Raw genomic sequence first — 20908 nt, 5'->3', positions numbered from 1 at the left:
TTTGACTGTTCTTTTTAATATTAATAGCCGGCAACGCTCTCAGCCCACAGACAATTGATTAATAAGTCAAATAAAACTATATTTTGAGAGCTGACCGTGATTTCCAGCAAAAATTGTTAAGTCGAACATCAAAATCGACGAATATGGTCCAATATGAACACAAATCGGTATATTTACGGTATATTTCTAAAAGAGAGAGAGTATATTTTGGTATTTCTTTGAGGTTCAGACGCGGTGCTGCCAAACAAGCTTTCGAAAAAGCAAGAAATAGCCAGTAAATAACACCACTAACAGTATACTCGAGTATTGGATTGTATGGTTAATGATGCTTGAAAGATCAGTCTGGCATCGCACAGCATACTGCTATAATTCACACTTGTATCCCGCCAACTGAAAAGCATTGCTTTGTGTGAAAGCTAAATTGGCAACACTGGAATACTTTATCGATAGGTCCACGGTCACACTGATCTCGCGATCAGTTCATAAAAAAAAATGAAACAATTCGAATTAATTTGCAATTACCGAGACAAATAGAGTGCGAAAATATAAACAGCAGCAGCTGTGCATATATGTAGTTTTCCCTGAACAAACTGAACCAAAATAAACAACAGTGCCGCGAAGAGGAAGAGCAGAAAAGCGCGAGCCAGCGAGCCTCAACGACGACAACGCAGCAGCAGAAACATATTTCAAAAGCAGAACCAGAACGAGTCGCAGAAAACAGAAAAACAACAATCCGCAGCCAGAGCAGGTCGCGCCGTCTGTCTCGTCTCGAACAACGCTATTAAAATTTATTTTTGTGCTTAGGCGCGTGTATGTGTGTGTGTGTGTCAGTGGCAGTGTCCGTGTGTGCATAATAATATTTAAACAAAATCATCTGCGCAGGTAGCAGACGAAAGCGCAGACGGTCGAAAAAGGCTGAGCAGACAGATAAACAACACAAAACGGTCGGCGCTTGCTCTCTGGTGACGGTGACGACGCGGCACAACCAAGGCAAGGTGCTGGAGGTCACTCTCGCCACATTTCGCGCACGGCCGTTTCGTCCGTCATCGGGCAGCAACCCCCCCGGCAGCACCACCCACCCAACCCGCACGCGAACGCCCGCCTGGTAACATCCAGTTTCATCCGCCCGCGTCCGCAACGTGGGGCCACGATCAAACGGAAGAGTGAAGGAGGAAGCCAGAAAGCGAGAAGACAAAACAAAAAAAAAACAAAAGCAAACTCACGCGCTTCTCTTTTATTGTTGGTTTGGTCTCCCCACTGATAAACGGTTTCGCTATCGTTGATAAACATCACAGGGAGGCAGGCAGTCAGCCACACAAACACCAATTATTCCAATCAAATAAACGCCAAGTGCGAATGCGCCCTCGATTTGTATGCCAGCAGCAGCAGCAGCAGCAGCACCACTCAAACCCGACAATCCATACCCCAACCCATAGTCATACCCATCATAACCATACCCATAGCAGCGCCACTGACGTCAGTGGCTTGACTTGGGATCGGAATCTGAATCGGCAGCAGCGTTATCGTTATCCGAACATGGTTGTGCCAGAGGAGCCGGGCTCGGGAGGGGGCTTTAATCAGACCCCATTATCGGAGCTAAGTGCGGATACGCGCAATCAACTGGGCCGCATGCTCAACCGCAAAAAGGTGCTCCACTCGGAGGAGGGTTACGAGCGGGACTGGCGGGGCATCGCCGCCCTCGCCCACCAACGCGGCTTTGTCGAGGAGTACGCCAACAATCCGATGGATTTGGTGCTGAGCAGCTGGAGCCAGCGCAATCCGGAGACAGCCAAGGTCGGGCATCTGGAGCACTTTCTGGGCATCATCGATCGCTGGGATGTGTGCGATGACATCCAGGAGAATCTGAGTAGGTGCCGGCCACAATCCACGTTCCCCCCTGTTCGTCTCTAGCTAATCTCCCTCTGATCTGTGCAGTCAAGGACACGCGACGCTACACTGTGAGGCAGGAGCAGCAGCAGGCGCTGGTGGAGGCCAATCGTCCGCCCACACTCGCCGAGACCAACAACAACTACAACAGCAACACCAGCAACAACAACAACATCACAATGGGTCAGAGTGTCCAGATCCTGAGCGACGATGACCAGCGATGCGTGCAAATGGGCCAGCCCCTGCCCAGGTACAATGCCTGCGTGCTGTACGCGGAAGCGGACATTGATCATGCCACAGAGATCATGAATCACCTGGAGTCTGAGCGTTACAATCTCAAGGTGAGTCCTCAGATCAGTCGTTTGTGTGTCCACCTAACTGAAGGGGGTTGCCCTTCCAGCTGTTCCTGCGACATCGCGACATGCTCATGGGCGTGCCCTTCGAGCACGTGCAGCTGTCCCACTTCATGGCCACCCGCTGCAACCATTTGATTGTCGTGCTCACCGAGGAGTTTCTCCGTAGTCCGGAGAACACGTATCTCGTCAACTTTACCCAAAAGATACAGATCGGTGAGTGCGCCCAGTGTGCATGGCATGCAACCAGCTCGGGGGCCAGTTAGAATTACAGTTTCCTCCCCCATCGTTTCGCAGAGAATCACACGCGAAAGATCATACCCATACTGTACAAGCCCGACATGCACATACCGCAGACGCTGGGCATTTACACACACATCAAGTACGCCGGCGACTCGAAGCTATATAATTTCTGGGATAAGCTGGCCCGATCGCTGCACGATCTGGATGCCTTCTCCATATACTCGTCGCGGCAAGTGCAAACGTGAGTTCGGATTACCATTTGTCCATTCCCTTTCTGTTCTCAGTAAATCAAAGTAAACACTTCAGACCCTCGCCGACGGAGGAGCTGCCGCCACATCGTGTGACCACGCCCAGCATACGGATACAGATCAACGACAAGGATGTCACCGATTTGCCCAACTACAGCTACAAGGCGCTCGAGGAGGATGCCACTATTGTGTCGATGACAGGCGACACCAGCACCCCGCTGCCGGAGCCCAAGCCCAAGCGGAAGGACAAATTGTTTGGCAAAATAAAGATTAGCTTTGGCAAGACGCCGCGCAACGTGAATGGCACGGGGGGTAAGCCATTGCGGCATGCGCACTCAATTAGCACCATAAATGTCACGGAACGCGAGCGTACGCTAAGCGCCAGCAGCTCAAACATCTCCACGACATCGGAGAGCAAGAAGAGTTCCATTAAGTGGCAGCCGAGCATTCTAAAGAAGGTGTTGTTCTCGCGCAGCAGCAGCAAGCTGCAGACACCAGGATGATAAACGCTTCTAGTTACTTCGGACTAACAGCAGAGCAGCTCATTTAATTCCCCAAAATTCCCTTTACTTGTGCCCAAATCCAAGTCCAAGTCCAGCCCCAGTCAACGTTCGTCACCCTCCATGTTTTAGTGATAATCTTCTAGTGTAATCCTAATCAAAAGCCAACTAACTTAATATACTTAGACGCACTTGTTAACTTATATAAGACAACAACGAATAAAGACAATACCATATACACAGAGACACACACAGGAAACGTAACCCTAGATACGATGATATGATGGATGAATGATCTGATAAACAGACAATTGAGTGAGTGACTGAGTGGAGGTTAAATGTGGCAAGCACACACACACACTGCTATTGCTAATCGAGGCAAACAATTAACGTGTCTGTTAGTCACGCGTTCGATAAGTGGAACTTACTTAATTCAATTAACTGGACCAACACCCGTAAACACTAAGCACTAAGCACCTACCCACTCAACCCCACATTGCACCACAGACACAGACAGATGGCATGCCTCCCCTCTTATCTAAGATGAGTAACTCTACGAAATGTGTCTCCTATATATAGATATATCTGTATAGTATATTGTCTGAGCTGTTTCTTTATTCCTATGTACACAACTTTATCGGTTTTGTTGTTCTTTGTGTGATGATTAGGGCCTTAGCTTTAACTATTTAACTGATTGTAGCCGATTTAATGGGAACTTAATGTACATAATGTACGCTTTATATAGAAAGATAAACAACAGTGCGATTCATAGCTGTGATTGATGTTTGGAAATTTACTTAGACGTCTAGCTTGATGCTTGGAATTTTGCTTATAAATGAATTTAATCGCTCAACGAGTTCAAGCTGTCTGACCTTCGCAACGTTTATCTCCGTGCCTATGAAACGCACTGTAAACTGTAAGCGCAACGCCGAGTGAGTAAGAGATCGATTCCCCCACAGAGTTGAGCGTGAAATAAACTGTTCAATGTTTGGCTCAATAATTTATTGTGGAACGTGTAGACAACCTTTAGTTCTCGTCTCGTTGGATGTTTAATAAACAGTGTGTGAATCCCCCCAGCCACGAATGCCATATGTACGAGTACATCGTGTATACAGATCGGTTGATGGTTAGGGGCATGGGGATTTGGATGTTTATCAACCAGTTCCGGTTAATCTATAAGACAAATTTCAAATTCTGTTTAAATTTGTATTTTTTTTCTCGTTTTATTTATTTTTCGTTTTTATTGTTTAAATCGCTTCATAAATAACCTTTTTGTTGTTGTAATTTTCTTGTTCATGTTGTTTTTTTTTGTTGTTTGTTTTTGTAATCGAATTTTATTGTTATTTGTTTTTCGTTTTTTTGTATTAATTTTTATTTTTACGTTTTTTACCCATCGTGAAATGTTGTTAATTTTAGCTGATTCTCAATGTTATATGAACTTTTTACTTGTGTGTGTGTGTGTGTGTGTTTTTTGTTTTGTTTCGCTTTCGTTTGTAGGTTTTTTCTTTTCCGTTTTCCATTTTTTGTTGTTGTTGTGTGTGTGTTTGGGAGTGTGTTGTTTGTGGGTTTCTCTTAGTCACATGTTTTTAATGTTTATCCATGCTTTTTATTATAATTATTATTATGTATATAACGTAATGTTTTAATAATAGCTCCTATCCTCGATTATCCTCGATCCCCTCCTCGCTCATACTCGCTATTCCTTTACTCGCTTCTCGCTACTCGCCGGAACAAATTTAGTCGCCTTTCGTCCCTATATTCGATTCGATTCCTCCCAAAAACTGTTTGAGCCTCTTGATCTTTAAACTTTGCTTTTAATTGAATTCATGAATTTTCTTTTCTCTTGCTCAATGTTTTATGTTGTATGTGTGTGTGTGTGTTATATATATAATTTGTTTTTTTTTATAAATGTTAATCTGTTATATTTTGTTGTTAATCTCGCATCATTCGCCTCTGCTTTTCTTTTCTTTTCTTTTGCTTTGCTTTTTTCTTTAGTTTTAGTTTTATTTTAATGCCTTTGTTTATCGTTTAACAAAATGAATAAAAACAATTTGCAATATGTTTTTTCGTTTGGTTTTCTTTTCTTCTTTGTTTTCCTTTGTTGTATATGCTAATTGATCAATTTATTCGTAATATTTCGCACTATTAAAACAATTTAACGCATAATCTCTGGCATCTCATCGTCTCGGCTGCCTGCAACAATGACTCTTCCTCTAAGGCTCTTACTTCCCCCCTGACCTGCCATCTAGTATGGAGTATTACGAGTACAATGCATTTAACCGGGAAGATTCGGAATGTTTCTCCGTTCGTTTCCGCTTTTACTTTGCAGCACATTTTGTTGCTTTGTTTTGTTTTGTTTTGTTTTGTGTGTTTGTGTTTTTTTATTCATCTTATAAATCTAACTGATTGCATTTACACAGAGTGTGTGACAAGTCTGAGAGTCTGAGGGGTCGGGACCTTTTTCCTTGGGGGATCAACAGAACCTGAACTAAACTCAACGATTGATTGATGTGAGGTGTGTGGTGTGGTGTGTGTGTCAAGATTCCATGTGTTGTATGGTGTGTGGTTTATGTCTCTTAAAGCGTTATCCTCTATAGTTAATTGTTAACAATGATTATGATTATGGAAGTCAGTTGAAGAAGTCTGTAATCAGTATGGAAGCTGAGTGCTGCTGCGGAATCTCAAGTTTTTTTTATACTTATGCAATAGTATGGATCGTTTCTACACACGCAGAAATTTTCACGACTTCCACCTCACTCGTTCGGACTCCATTCCACACCACTCCCTTTTTCTGTACTCTGCGGCTTAATCATCAAGTATATATATATACTATATGGTATACATATACATATCGTATGTACATACATCTGTATATATGTTTGTATCGTGTTTCGGGTTGCACATTCTCGACTTAATAATAAATTAAAACAACGCTAATGAATTTGTTTTCCTTCCGCTAATTGTGAGTTCTCGTTTTTTGTCGCTTTCGTTACGGAGCCCCCAACAACCAGCCCAGTCAGCCCATGCCAGTCCATCCTTCCGGACGTGCTCTGCTCTCTGCTCAACTTTCCACTTATTATCGTTATCAATTATCAATTTCTCATTTAATTTTTGTTACATACATACTAGGGGTTTTCTTTCGCTTTGATCTATTTATATCTTTGTCGGTTTTTTGTATGCTTCGTTTTGTGCCTTGGACAAATGCATGTTTAAAAAATCATTTCGTTATTAATGTACCTTAGTTTTTCATTGTTATTTGTTTGTTATTTATTTTTTGTATCATTTCTGTTTTGGTTGTTTGTTTTTTTTGTAGCACAAGACAGGCGTGTGATTGATCTTAACTGTGGAAGTGATTGCGTTTATTTGTCCATTTGTTTGCTTTCTTTTTGTTTGCTTCTTAATGCTTCTCGAGGCGCACGCGTGACGGATCAGATGGCGATCAGACAACGGGGAAGTTGATAAAAACGTGGAAAGAGGACAGAGCGAGATCGTTGCGAGCAAACGTAGACCAGCTACGACTGCCAGGGAAGAGAAAGAAATACGATTACGATTCAGATTTAGATTTTTGTGCTTTTCGTTTCGTTTCGTTTCGTTTCGAAAACCGTTTGTACTCGTACAACTTCGATTTTGCACTCGGATTTAGCAATAACAATTCTATAGTTTAACCAATGACATCGATACGCTTTTTATTTCGTTTTACATCTAACTGTACTTTGTCTAAGCTAAGGGGGGCGCCACCCTTCCGTTGCAGCTCTTGATTGCGTGACACCCGAACTATCAAACTCAACGTGGGGGAAACGGTATGGGAACTTGGACAAAGGCCATGATGAATCAATCTATAGTACATTGTCATGTGATGGTGTCGGGCTTTTTGGCAGTGTTTTTGTTTCTTGATGCGCACACACATCTCTTTCTATAATTCTAATTTCGATTTGCTCCCTCTTCTCTGATATTTCCGCCTAGGAACATGGGACATAGATGGGTTGCTCAACTCAATGTGTGACGATGGGGCGCTACATAATTACTTCGATATCAGAGGCAGTTTGCGGAGCAGTTTTCTTATTGTTTTCACTTGTTTGAACGCTTATTGCGTTTTACAACACTACAACTAACGGCAGTTTCGCATTGAGGATTTCAGAGTGGGAATTATGTATGGCAAATGTAACAAATGTAATTGTAATCATAATTCTAGATGCTTTTTATGCATAGTAAAGTGAAGGAACTGTGAAGGAATTATGGAATACGATACACCGATTTAACATTTTAGACATTTTTGCATTCAGTTTACATTCAGTTTTGTTTCATCTTTTTTTGGGGCCTCTTCTTCTCAACAATAATTTATAGTCTCTGTTATCTTCTCTTTTGGCAACTTAGAGTTTACGTGATTTAGATTAGATCTCGACTTGTGTGTGTGTTCGTGTCGGTGTGCAAGTGACGCTCGTAGTCGGAGTCGCAGTCGGAGTCCAACTAAATAAGGCTTCGTTTTGGCATGCGGTACACGGAACATGGAACATTGAACATGGAATGACTTCTTTTTTTGTATACAACAACAATAACAACAAAGTGGGGTGAGAATCGGTTTGGTGTGTGTGTTATTGGGGGGAGGCGCGATATTATGCAAAAAGTGCTCTTTGTTTTTGTGGTTTTTGTTTTTGGGGGTTCGGTTCATCGTTTTCAATATCGCTAATTCACTCGCTAAATGCTACAAAAACTGCGTTTACCCATGGGTAAAAGGGGTTTACCTTTTGTCTTCGTGTCTTGTGTGTGTTTTTTTGGGGACTGAATTTAGTTTATGCTTACTTCACTATTGTACAATGTGCGACTTGCATTATTATTATATTCTCATATTAATTTTTCTTTTATATATATATGTAATGTATGTTCGTCTCGTGTCTGTCTGTGTTAGATGCAGCCTCCCGTTTTCCTATAATTTTTCACTTGTAAAATGCGCTAGTTTATTGATACCTTTTCTGATCTGAGCATTATCTATCTGCAAATGTGACTATGAATGGGTGTTGTGTGTTTTTTGCATTTGCCCGTATCTGGTTTCATTTAAATTCTATCCTCCTCGTCCTCCTCCTCTTCCTCCTCCTCGACCTCTTCGCCGTTCTCCTCGAGCTCCTCCTTATAGCCGGGATGCTCGGATATGGCATAGTAGTTGCCATTGTAGATGACGCCCAGCTCGCGGAGTGCATCGCCGCGTATTGTCGCCTTTATCGTCCAGTTGTAGCAGTCATCCGACTCGGACTCGCGATCCAGACGCTCCACGTCGAGTATCTTGGAGTTGAGGCGCTCCAGTATGATGCCGATGTCCTTGATGCTCAGATGACGCTTCTGGTCCACTGATAACTGATCGATCAGCAGCAGAAATTTCTCGGTCGTCGTCTTATCGTCCTCCATCACCGTGTTCTCCGTTTCGCTCTCGGAGCTGTCCCGCTCGGGGGCAATGTCCAGGAAGCGCACGTGACCCTTGGTGCCCGAGGAGCGTCGCATACTGCCGCTGCCGCCCAGCATAGGATCCATAACCGATGATGACATGGCCAGCGTCGCTGCCGGCTGGGGACTGCTGCTCCCATCCTGGATGGGCGACGTGGCCACGCTCTTGTGCACGGCTATCTTGCGCCCCTCCTCGTGCAGTGCGCAGCAGTGGAAGTCGCATTCCGTGGTGCTGGGGCTGCCAGCCCTGCTGGGCGTATGGGCATGATGGGCGCACTCTGGCGTGTGCACATGCACAGCGCCCACGCCCACGGTGCTGTCAAAGGAGCTGCCCTGCTTGGAGAGGCGCCTGCTGCCGCCGGGTATCACAACTCCTGGCGGCAGGACCACTCCGCCGGGATGGTATATACTCGCCGGTCCCTCGTCGCTGATCACCGTTATTTGTGGGCTGGCATAGCGCGGCTGCGACGATTGCGACGACACCGACTTGTTGTCCAGCGAACTCTGTGCGGAGAGGCCCTTCTTCGAGGGCGAATACTTGTCGGAGGAGAGCAGCCCATTGCTGCTGCCCAGGCCGGAGCATACATTACCGCCGACGCCACCACCACCACCACCTCCTCCACCACTGCTGCCGCCACCCTGCCGCTGATCCCAGTGCAGGACGACCGTGACACGCCCTTTGTTATCCATAATCTTCCACGATGGTGTCTCATCGTGCAGTTCCAGTGCATGAATCGTCTCACAGACGATTTTCGGTATAGCTGATATGGCTGCAACAGAGAGGATTAGTTTGGTATTGGTGTGGGGGGGAGAGAATGGTTTTGGATCTGGGTTGTGGGCAGACTTACCAGCCTTTATGACATCCACTCCAGTTGGATACCAACGTTCGCCCTGCCTCAACAGCAACAAGACCGTATTGTTGGCCAGGGTGCGAAAGTATTCGCCATCCTCAATTTGGGTTCCATCGCACTCCAGAACAACTCGCACTGGTTCTGAAGCAGGAACCCCCAACTTGTCCTTGCCGCGCACCAATAGCTCCTCAAATGTGCCAACTACAACGCCTTTACGCACATTCCGCCAACTGTCCCAGATTTTCAGTGGTCTCTTGCCGCGAGACTCCTGCCGAAGAGGAAAAAACAAATTTAGATTAGTCGACGCAGGCGGATTATGTACAATGTATGTACTATGCATGAAGGATGTATGTATGTATGTGTGTGATGTAGTGGGAGTTCCATTTGGGGCGTGACACCTGTGCAACGCTGCGCAGCCAATTCACAAGTGGGTGTGGCATATCAGAGCAGATCCCAGCCCCCAGGGCAGCGTCATAACATCTTCCGCCCACTAATTGTGGTTTGTGCTCGTTAAAAGGGCGCAAATGTCAAGGCCACAACAGCCAGCAGGAGGCAGCAGTAGACCGCAGGAGGTCTGGCCACGCAGCTTTTCCAAGGGGGAAATTGATTGAAGGGATCCCAGCCCAAATCTGGCATTTTTTGCAACAACCCAAAACAAAAGCAAACACAAAAATGCAGAAAAAAACCCAATTAAAATGCTTAGAAAAGGAAGCAACAAAACAAAGGGAGAAGACGAGGAAGCAGCGTAAACGGTTAACAGCGGACACAGCTGCGGGCTGTTAATCAAGTAGCAGTTAACAGTAGCAGTAACAGTAACAGAATGAAGGAAGAACAACAAGATGCAGGCAGCAGCAGCTGCAATGTAAAACCAATAACAGTAGAAGCAGCAGCTGCAATGTAAAACCAATAACAGTAGAAGCAGCAGCAGCAGCAGCAGCAGCAGCAAAAATAGAGGCGAAAAGGGGGACAGCAAATAGGAGGATGGAGAGGAGAGTGTTAGGGAGAGCAAGGCGAAGAAGAGGCAGCTCCAATGTTTAATGTATTGCAAGGACATGAGTGTGGCGCTCCAGTGACCCAGTAACGAGTGCAGCACACGAGCTAAATAATATAAAAGGAAGCTCTCTCTTTCTCATTCCCTCTCTCTCTCTTTCATACATATAGAAGCCCTGCATCAGCCCCATCATCCATCTGTGGCAAAAATAAAATGTTTGAAAAATTACAAAAAATTCATTCTGACATTTTCAGCTCGACGCCAAAAATACAAAACAGAAGAACAAAAAAAAAAAACAAAAAACAGCGAAAACTTTTCATAAAATATTTCATTTCTTTTCGTTTTTTCTTTTTCGCCCCCGTCCTGTGGGATAGGTCAGTGCTGCGCCCAATGCCATATGGCCCAATGGCTGGCTGGCCGCACGTCTTGCAGCACAGCGAAAGAGAGAGTGAAAGCGCAAATGGTGATTGGGTGGGGGGCAGTGAGCATTATAAAATTTCAAATTAATAAATGAATAAACAGCGCCAGACGAAATGTGGAATACCCCTCGACTAATTGGAATGTTAATGGGGGGGCACGGGGCGCTCCTATATTTATGATGTTCTTTTGGCTTTGTTCCTGTGGCGTGTTCACAGAAATCGATGAATGAATGAACGAATGAGTAATAGTGATAGTGAGAGAGTGAATTGTGTATGGATCATTGTTACCCCAGAGGACACTCCACCGCTGGACATCGATGTGGGTCCCGTTGTGATGGCCGCCGCACCACTCGCGCCCATGCCAGCCGCAGCCGCCACGCCCCCCTGTGTGACCTGGGCCGCCGCCGCAGCCGCGGCTGCCACTTGTCTGATGCTGAGGCAGTTGCACAGCGGCTTCGTCACGCCCAGCGTGCACAGGGCGTTCGACCACATGGCGGCGCTGCTGCAGACACTAGTATCCCCCTTCCCAGCCACGTTTATGCCCGGACTCTTGGACTTGGCTGTGCTTTTGTTTTTACTCTGCGTATATCTGTCTGGCTGTGTGTGTTTGTGTGTATAGCTTCTAATGCGATCCCGATTCAAGGCTAACACTGCACATGGGGCACTACTGCCTTTGATGGGCGCATGCTGCTTGCTGGTCGATTGTGTTCACTCTTTTTGTCGCTAACAACTCGATTACAATGCACTTTCGAATCTGTAACTCGATTCGCGTCTCATTTGCTTACAGAATAAATCTAATTTTCTTTTTATTCGCTTCAAATGCTCTCTTTTCACTACTCTCTTCTCCTCTCTCTATGCTATTTTTTCTCGGTTCACTTTGCGTCTCTTCTCTTCTCTTCTCTTTTCGTTTCGTTTTTGTTTAAAATCCGTTATATAAAATTGCCATGGTGCACTTTCGCGTACACTGTTAAAAACCGTTTGGAAACTTTACGAAAACTTTATAAAATTAAAGCTTATTGCCTATTACCTATTGTTGTACAGTTAATGCTGGCTAAATGCTTTCGTTTAATGGGTTTATTTTATTTTTTGGGGGCAAATTCGTTCCAGTTCAAGTTAAAGTTAAAGTTAAACCTAACGTTAAAGTTTATGTTATTGCCTTGGCATACAAATGTAAGGAAAACACACACGCACGCACTCACATAGAAAAAACTGCACACCCAAAATGATTTTGATTTTTTTTCCTTTCCTTTCTTTTCTGGTTGTAATTGTAAAAATGTATTTGATTTAATTAACTGTTTTATTAAGGGCCTGCCTGGAACAGGCGGAGGAACAGAACAGAGGGTCTGAAATGTTCTCTCGGTTCGCTTTTGGGGCGCGTCGCCTCGTGTTTTGGGGCAGGTCAGGGCGGACAGCCAGCGCCAGCACCAGCTATACACGGGGTTGACCTTCGCACTTTCACTTTACAATACTACGCGCCTGGCGCTCTGCCTCCGCCTCGAATCGTGAAACCGACGAGTTTTCATTTGGTGGTGCATTCGCCTCGCCTCGCCTTGGATTTCAATTTCGATTTTCAATTGATTGCTCACTTTTGCTCTTCACTTTTTATTATTATTAATTATGGTAGAAAAACACCCTTTCTCGTTTGCTCTGCAGCACCCTGATCCGTTGCAGTTGTCACGCCCAGTTAGGGGTTTAAATCTATTTTAGCGAAGAGGCAGCGGAATCACGTAGCTCGTAAAAGAAAGTAGCATCCTTGCTGGCTATGGCACGCTGCCTGGCAGAGCATACTGTGAAATGCTGCTGCCAATGCTGCTGCCAATGCTGCTGCTGCTGCTGATGCTGCTGCTGCTGATGCTGCTTCCGTTGAGCGAGAGCGCGTGAAATGCAGCCCCAAAGCTTCACTCAGACAGACAAAGAGCACACCAAAGAGAGGCAGAGAGCCAAGCGAGAGTGAAAGCATGTTGGACGGACTGCAGGCCAAAGCATGACATGAGGAGAGGTTAGAAGAGGGAGGAGGAGCTTGAGGAGAGCCGTTTGCTTGGCTCAAACACACATTAACTTGTACCGTTTATTTGCGAGAACATTTAATGCATTTTTACTTCTCTATTGAAACTTTGCTCAGCCTGCAGGGCTCTCCACGTTCCATGTTCCACCGTGCACTCTCCTGCTTCGGGCACTGTTGTTCTACAGTTAACATTTGGCTGTGCTTTGGCCTACATTTGCATCAATGTGATATAATCGGGGCGCGCTAAAGCTAACAAAACGCGCGCGCACCACACACGAACGCTCCACAAGTATTCCTTCCCCATCTGGGATCATCATCAGTGAAACTTCAACCTGGCTTTCGATTTCATTTCATTTCACTTCGATTTGTTTCGACACCGGAATATGTTAACGAACGTGTACATAGTCTGTATGTCTGTATTTACACCCAAATCAGGTTCGATCTAGAAACTCTGTCGAATGTTTGCTCAATAAAAATAGACAGTTTCTGTGCATTTTTGGATAAAAACAGTGCTGAAGAGGGGATATTAAACTGATACCAGAGGATGGACAGCGAGCGAGACTGAGGACGAGCATTTAACATTCCCTGTTAAGTCTGTCACAGTACACTGTTAACATTGGCACAAATGTAACGGATTCAGGCTGCATTTAATTAAAGTAAGCCAAGAAAAGAGAGAGAGAGGGAGAGAGAGAGAGAGAAATAAGCCCATTTATGTTAAGGTTTAATTAACATGCACACCCAATTGCTGTTAAAGATGTTCCAGACTCCATGCGCCGTTACAGAAACTGTAGGAATGTGTAGGAATTTTGGACAATTTGTTGGTAACAAAAAATGCAAGATATTCCTTTTGTCCTTTGAGATGAGCTGCAATAACAACAACATTACAGTTACATTGGACCAAGGGAAAGGGTAGGTGGGGGTACATCTGTATGGGGCGTAAGTATTACCACAGTTATTTGGGTCAAAGCTATAGCTATTCACCCGCAAAGCAAAACGAAATGAAGAAACTGCATAAAACATGCACACACACAAGCAAATGCCCGTGCAGCAGCAGGGGGGACACGCACACAGGGACAGAGGACTAATGCAGGCCTAAAACGGTTTCAAGCTGTTGCAGACTATCCGCTGCCATTCGCATTTATTACCCTTTTTAATAAGAGAGAGCTTATGTAAATCCTGAGCTCTGCCTGTAAAGATGCCATGTACTACTACATAGTTTTAGCAATATAGTTTTGTGCTCGCAAGGAATCAAAATGAGATCCGCACAGTCGGATAATTTCTTAAGCTGCTGTTACATGAAACGTTTCGTGTCGACCTTCTTTACTAACGCTATGTTCACAGGTGAAAAAAAGCGTCGGTGGAATAGCTATCGTGTAACCAGATTAAAAGGGTCTACTTTGATAGTCGCTCCCAATCAACCCGCTTGCTGAAAGGAGGTTAAACCAGATGAGAGATGAAAGATAAAGATGTGTGCAGCATGCATCTGGTGTGTAATGAGAGCAGCTGATTGAATAGATGGCGCAGCAAGATGCAAGAACATTTTGGAGCAATTAATGATTAACCGCCTGCCGGCCCGTGGGGGCGGCGGGCAGGCAACGTTTGCCACTTACCTCTCTGGCCATTACGACATTCTCACAAGCAGCGACCGCTCAGAGGGTCTGCCATTTGCGCTTCAGCAGAAGCAGCCTCCACCGTGGCGGCGGCTAACAAGAGCAGCAGTAGCAGCAGAAACAACAAAGCTTACACTCCTCGCGCATATATATATACACTACAGTGTGGTGTGTGTGGGTGGGTGTGTGGGTTTGTAAGTGGGCGGCAAACGGGATAGTAGCGAGAGAGAAGGATGAAGCAAATGACACAAAGAAAGAGAGAGAGAGTGAGTGTGATGAGAGAACGTGTGTGGGTGGGCGGATGTGTGTGTGTGTGTGTCTCAAAAATTCTCTACTACACGTTTATTTTCAATCTTCTCTTCCCGCATATCTCACCAACGCGCCGATGCTGCTTGGAGCTTCTTGTTCCTTTCGTTCTTTCTTTTTTCTCTCTCTGCCTTTATGTCATGCGTAAGTGTGCGTGTGCAAGTGTGCGTTTGCCTGTATATATAAGTGTGTATTGGTATTTCCACAGGATTTATTTTTATTTATCCCAGAATTTGTTTAAACAATCAGGGGAAGCTGCAAACTTTCAAGCAAACAATTGTTTTTTTCATCTCCGAACGCACACCTAACGCCCACTTTTATAGGTGCGGCTGTCGGCTCATCTTTTGTCAAGAGAGAGCACATTAAAGTACCGTTATCGCTGGTGGAGACACATTTTCGCTTTTTCACACACTTTTCCGAGTGCGTTTTTTTTGCGTATAAAACCACAGCACTCGCGTTTTGAAAGTCCTTCCACAGATACATATATCTAATGAAAATCCAGGAAAATTCGGGGTAAATCCGAGGTTTTTCTCAAATTAAAGCGTTTTTTCGGCGTCTTCGGCAGTGTGACCGCGGAATTATCGATAAAATATATCGACAGACACTCGGAAGTATACCCAAATATATCCTTTCATTTTCAAAATATACACTAAATATACCGTAAATCTAAAATCATTTTCCACGATTTGGATCTTCTATTTGATATTACCAGGAGGTTAGGACTTCCAGCTTTTAAAATTTAATTTTTCTTGAATCTTCATTTCATTCTCCTCCATTAGATCGGCTGATTTTGATGACTGATCTTTATTGGATTTATTGCAAAAGAAGGTTAAAACTAAAAACGTCTACCAAAAATTATAGTATTAAAAGCTACGTGGGTGGGATTGAAATGTTACGTCATTTGACAATTTGTTGCTGGCCAACCGGTGGTATAGTATAGTATAAGCATTTTTGTACGCTGTTTGCCATCCCTTATAGTAAAATACCATATTTTACCAGTTGCTTTTAAATGTTAACATTGACTTTGTATTGGAGAGATTTCAGAGATTTCCCAAATTTCCTCAATTCGAGGATATCCATTTCTCCAAGGGTAAATGTTGCTTGTTCTGTGCCATGTTGGGGAACAGTGCTCCTCATTTTTCGCAGCATGTTGCTTGGCCATACAAATGATGTTGAAAACAGTAACGTAAGTGGGGATGGAATAAGGACTGTTTGCTGCGATGAAAAGGCCCAGGTTGCGAGATAGAAACAGTTTTGTCGTGAGTGGAGCGCTATTCAACACTTTTAAGCAAATTTAGTCTATGAAAGGAGTAGACGAAATTGTATGAAAACTAGATGAAAAGGACGGAGTAGACGAATTATGATAAATTAACGATGTTATGCCTTATTTCAATTGGGAGGTCTAGTCAAGTGTGGTGTCATACGATAATATGTAGAGCCGAACAAATATCACATACAAACAGATTACCAGCAAGAAAAATATATATTGTATATTGCTGTCATCCGAAATTTCTATACGCATGTTTTTCAAATGTTCCCACCCACCCAAAAAGTGGAAGTCATGAAAATTAGTCAATCTTATGCAGAATTTATTCATCAATCGGAAAAAATTATAGTTCAGCGCCAAAAATCCTAATTAGTTTTTGATGTTCAACACTGACTGTATATTTAGAAAACTAAAATGTATATTTTGGTATATTTCTGAGGGTCTGCGGTATATTTGATTGATAAGTACGCGGTCACACTGATGTCAAGATAGAATCGCAAATTTATTTTATTTACTTGGAAAATTACAGAATTAAAAGTTTGAGGCGCCATGGACGACATACGCAGCAGCTTGGATAATATGGTAGACCAATTCAACGACAGCATTACCCACTCGGCGCCCAAGAAGCTTCTATTCAATCGCGTCTCCATCTCGCTGAGCGACGATTCCGCAACATGTAAGTGCCGGCAGCAGAAAAATGGAAAATAATTAACAATCATGTTTGCCACAGTGCCAAAGAAGCGACGCATGGAGCAGGAGTCACCGAACTGCAGCCTGAACACCTCCAATGGTTCGTTGAACAGCTCCACCACCGACCCGAATGGCATCTTGCAGACGAACAAATTGCGCGCGGAACTCATCGGGACAAAGGCGCGTCTCAACCAGATGCAGGAGAAGCTGAAGCAGAACGACAAGAAGCGTCGCATGGAGTTGTCACTGGCCGAAAGCAAAGTCTCTTCCCTGCAGGCACAGAGCGACTACACCAGCAACAAATTGGTGCGCCTGTTGGAGGAGATGGAAAAAATGCGCGGGGTCGAATCCAGTTACAAGGAGGAGTTGCGCCGTGCCAAGGCCGAGTTGGCCGCTCTAAAGCTGAAGTATGATGACACCGTCAGCAAGCTAAAGAACGAGAAGGCACAGCAGGAGCACGACGCTCGCGATGTTCAGCTGTGCATCAACAACGAGCTGGCCGAGTACCGGCGCCATGCCCAGCGCTCCGATCTGGAGCTGCAGTCGACGCTCAACGAGCTGGAGTCCATTCGGCAGCGTCACGACGAGTACAAGGTGCGTGTGTCCGGCTTCGAGGAGTTGAGAGCTAACTTTGAGAAGCAGCAGCAGAGCCTGAAGGTGGCCGAGGAGCGCATCAAGGATCTGGAATTTGAGATCCAATCCTACACCGACTGGAAGCAGGTGACCAAAGTGTCGCAGGAGCGTCTCGCCAGCATACCCGAAATGGATGCTGAGCTGCAGCGCCTGCGCATCCACAACCGGCAGCTGAACAAGATCATTGGCGACAAGCTGCTGCTGGAGGAGCAGGTGCACGAGTACAAAACGCGGCTGGACAAGGAGGAGGGTGCCCGTGCCGAGGCGGCTTCGTTGCAGGTGAAGCTCACGCACACGGAGCAGGAGCTCAAGGAGTGGGTCAAGGTCGCCCAGGATCATTGTCTGGCCAACACGCTGGTCAGTCCGGCAGCTCTGCGCTCCCGCATCGAGCAGCTGCTGCAGGGCGACATTGTCCACGTGTCCGAGAAGTACGCCTCCGAGTCGGAGTCCAAACAGATGCGCAATGCTGTGCGGGACTTGGAGCAGAAGGTGCGCGTGTATCTCAAGAACATTGAGGACCTGAACATGAACCTAAAGCGGCACAAGAACTTCAAGGATCGGCTGCAGCGCAAGCTGCGCACTGTGTCCCGGGAGCGTGACTTCTACAAGCAAATGGTGGACAACTTTGACAAGGATCTGACCATGAGCAATGCGAGTGTGGCCGAGATGACGCAGGACATGCAGGTGCGCTATCGCGTGGATGTTCTGGAGCGCACGGTGACCGGCTACAAGGATCTGTGCGCCACACTGGACCGCGAGATTCAGGCCATGCGCGATCAGGAGCAGCTCAGCGATCCCTCCAGCGAGGACTATGAGAATGTGAAGAAGGAACTGGACACGCTGCGCATTGAGAACGATCGCCTGCGCAGGCGCAAGGAGGAACAGGAGCTGGAGATGATGCAACGCTGTCTGCGCCAGGACATTAGCTCACCAGTCAGCAAGGTCGTGCATTTCGCCGACAATCCCGCTGCCGAGGCATACGAATCATCCAAGAACATGTTCGAGAAGCTGCAGGCCGAAATCGAGCGTCTGAGGCGGCATAACAAGAAGTTGGAGGATGCCAACGAGCAGCATCTGAATGAGACAACCACCAGCACTGGGGGCATGACCATGAACTTCAAGGAACTGAACAAACTGCGCGCCGAACTCGAGTCGGCCAATGCCAAGCTGGGCAAGACGAAGGAGCACTTTATGGCAGCCCGAAAGGAGTTCCGCGATGTTGTATACATGCTGCTGGGCTATCGCATCGATCGCGTGGGTTATAAGAGCAATTATCGGTGAGTTTTCAGTGCCCTAGACCCAGTTTCTTTTGGTTCTTAATGGAATTTCTCTTCTTGCAGCGTTACCAGCATGTATGCGGAGAGTCCCGATGATTACTTTTCCATTGCTTTGAGCGAAAGCAATGATTTGGCACTGCTGGAGACACCCTACTCCGAGACGCTGCAGCCAGCACTCGATCAGCAGCTGGCAGCCAATAATTCATTTCCACCATTCTTCAGCTCGCTGACGCTGGATTTGTTTCAGCGTGCCACCGTCACGATTAACTGAAAGGGAGAGGCCACCCCAAAACACAGACACACTGTCTCTATCTATAGTTTAACACTTAATTTAACGTAGTTTAAGTTCAGCGTTTGATTGTTGTTCCCAACTAACATCCGTGGCACGAGACGTTCATTCTTCATTTCTGTTTGTGTTTGTGTTTAGTCGAATGCTACCAGAATTGTGACTTAAACGCAATTCAATATTAGCTGTAGTCATAATTAAACAACAATTGATAGATATTCCCCATCTTTTTTTTTTTTTTTTTTTTTTGAGGATTTATGTTACCGCTCTACCCTTGGGTAGAGGGGGATTATTTGGCCGCCCGCCTTTGCAAGGTGGAAATCGCCACGTCGAGATATGTAACTTGTTACAGTTTTACTCCAATTTTGTCGATGAACTCGATTAAAGTTTGGTACGAGCTGATTTGTTCTTTTTCGAAGAATTTATAGATATTATTATATTTCCTTAGCGATGGGTAGTTTAGTCTTGTTGCGTTGTACTTGGTACAATTAAAAATTATATGCGATGCGTCATCGATAGTATCGCAGGTATCACAAATGTTACTTGCGACTACGTGCATTTTGGCAAGTGTGTGCCTATCAAATGCACTGCCGCTAAGCAGTCTATTGATCCTTTTAGCGTCAATGGCTTTTACATTATTTCTATTTAGGAACCATGGTTTTGTTGAGGTAGTGGGAAAAAGTGAGCAGTATCCTCTGCGTTTAACGCTGGCAAACTCTGCATACTCTCTCTCCCATTCTTCTTTCAGTATTCGGTGTATCTCACATATTGCATCTTTAAGATTCCATTTAACGACTGTATATTTTCCCAGTCTGTGTGCTTCTTTGGCTGCTGAGTCTACTGCCGTGTTCTGAGGGATGTTGGCGTGGCCGGGTATAAAATGAATTTCTACCTTCCTTAGGTATTGGGCTTGACGGATCTTCTCCCTGATTTTATAAGCGATAAAATTATCCTGAATGCTCCTTGCCAGTATTAGAGCCCCGTTTCTGCTGTCCGTTAGGATGGCGATACGAGAAAACCCGCGGGAAATAGCATGGTCCAAGGCCTTTTCAATTGCAAGCAACTCGGCGGACAGTGATGACAAGGTTTTGTGCGTGTAAAAGCTATTCCCCATCTTTAGTTGCTTATATTTGTGAGTGAACCAAAAAATAAAGCTCACTAGTTCACTTGTTGTCTTGTTCAGTGGTGGCACACAGGCGTAAGTGAACTAGAGGACGAACAAGTGAACTAGTGAGCAGATGAATGTGCTCAGTTCACTCACTGAAGTGAACCACTTTACCCAACACTAGTGCCAGCAGACAAAACCTACGATGCCGTTAGAATGTGCGCCACCTGTTCGGGCGTCTTGTGCAGCAGCTGATCCGGCTGCTCGAAGCCATTGGCTGGATCGTGAACACGCTCGTAGATCTGCTTGTAAATGGCCACGATCACGTTAAAGGCACGCTTTTGCACGGTGGCACGATGGCTGCTGGACATGATTAGCTGCACCTGCGGCAGCAGCAGCACATCCGGCAGCTCCAGAAAGGCATCCAGCTTGGACATGAAGATTTTGAGCAGATTTGTCTCGATCTTGGACTGATTACTCTGCAGTATGGTGTAGATGGGACCCAGATTGAGATTGGCCACCAGCGAGGAGGCCTGCTCGGAGGTGAGCGTGTCCAGTTGGGCGTCCGACTGGGCCTGCAGCCGCTCCACGCGCTCATCCATGTACTCGTAGACGGCCAGCGTGCTCTGCATGTGGTAGAGGCAGTTCAGCAGATAAACGCCCATGTCCACGGTGGGCAGATGGGCGGCGCTCTCCTGCACTGACTGCAGCAGAGGATCGATTACACAGCTGACGATCTTCGTGATGTCCGCCTGGCGACCATCCACCATTGTGGCCACCGACAGAATCTCCTTCAGCATG

General features: G+C 45.6%; 4 protein-coding genes across 6 annotated transcripts in view; 2 read left to right on the top strand and 2 right to left on the bottom strand.

The window, feature by feature from the left end:
• Positions 1 to 470: 470 nt before the first annotated feature.
• LOC117591065 lies at positions 471 to 3477 on the top strand. The gene is made up of 5 exons (XM_034284170.1): positions 471 to 1867; positions 1936 to 2228; positions 2288 to 2456; positions 2538 to 2724; positions 2790 to 3477. The coding sequence occupies exons 1-5, from the start codon at positions 1357 to 1359 to the stop codon at positions 3232 to 3234; spliced, it is 1605 nt and encodes a 534-aa protein (XP_034140061.1). The 5' UTR covers positions 471 to 1356; the 3' UTR covers positions 3235 to 3477.
• Positions 3478 to 7795: 4318 nt separating this feature from the next.
• Positions 7796 to 15434, bottom strand: LOC117591076. Of its 3 annotated transcripts, XR_004574352.1 has the most exons (4): positions 14544 to 15434; positions 9516 to 9786; positions 8226 to 9437; positions 7796 to 8180 (listed from the first exon to the last, which is right to left on the bottom strand). XR_004574352.1 is itself a non-coding variant. In XM_034284181.1 (3 exons), the coding sequence occupies exons 1-3, from the start codon at positions 14553 to 14555 to the stop codon at positions 8284 to 8286; spliced, it is 1437 nt and encodes a 478-aa protein (XP_034140072.1). In that variant the 5' UTR covers positions 14556 to 15434; the 3' UTR covers positions 7796 to 8283. The 3 variants fall into 3 exon arrangements, 2 of the variants coding, with proteins under 2 accessions (XP_034140072.1, XP_034140081.1); XM_034284181.1 differs by having other exon boundaries at positions 7796 to 9437; XM_034284190.1 differs by lacking the exon at positions 14544 to 15434 and adding an exon at positions 11217 to 11487 and having other exon boundaries at positions 7796 to 9437.
• A 1153-nt stretch (positions 15435 to 16587) lies between these two features.
• On the top strand, positions 16588 to 19220 carry LOC117591048 (mitotic spindle assembly checkpoint protein MAD1). The gene is made up of 3 exons (XM_034284147.1): positions 16588 to 16792; positions 16847 to 18716; positions 18780 to 19220. The coding sequence occupies exons 1-3, from the start codon at positions 16666 to 16668 to the stop codon at positions 18985 to 18987; spliced, it is 2205 nt and encodes a 734-aa protein (XP_034140038.1). The 5' UTR covers positions 16588 to 16665; the 3' UTR covers positions 18988 to 19220.
• An 888-nt stretch (positions 19221 to 20108) lies between these two features.
• LOC117592259 (conserved oligomeric Golgi complex subunit 6) overlaps positions 20109 to 20908 on the bottom strand; it is a 2940-nt gene continuing 2140 nt past the window's right edge. The window contains exon 3 of the mRNA XM_034285904.1: positions 20109 to 20907. Within this exon, the coding sequence (XP_034141795.1) occupies positions 20308 to 20907 (600 nt within the window). The 3' untranslated portion in view covers positions 20109 to 20307. The remainder of the gene's footprint in view (position 20908) is intronic.

This window comes from Drosophila guanche, unplaced genomic scaffold, assembly GCF_900245975.1.
Source record: "Drosophila guanche unplaced genomic scaffold, DGUA_6, whole genome shotgun sequence".
NCBI lineage: Eukaryota > Metazoa > Arthropoda > Insecta > Diptera > Drosophilidae > Drosophila > Drosophila guanche.
This window is presented reverse-complemented; position numbering and strand designations above follow the sequence as displayed.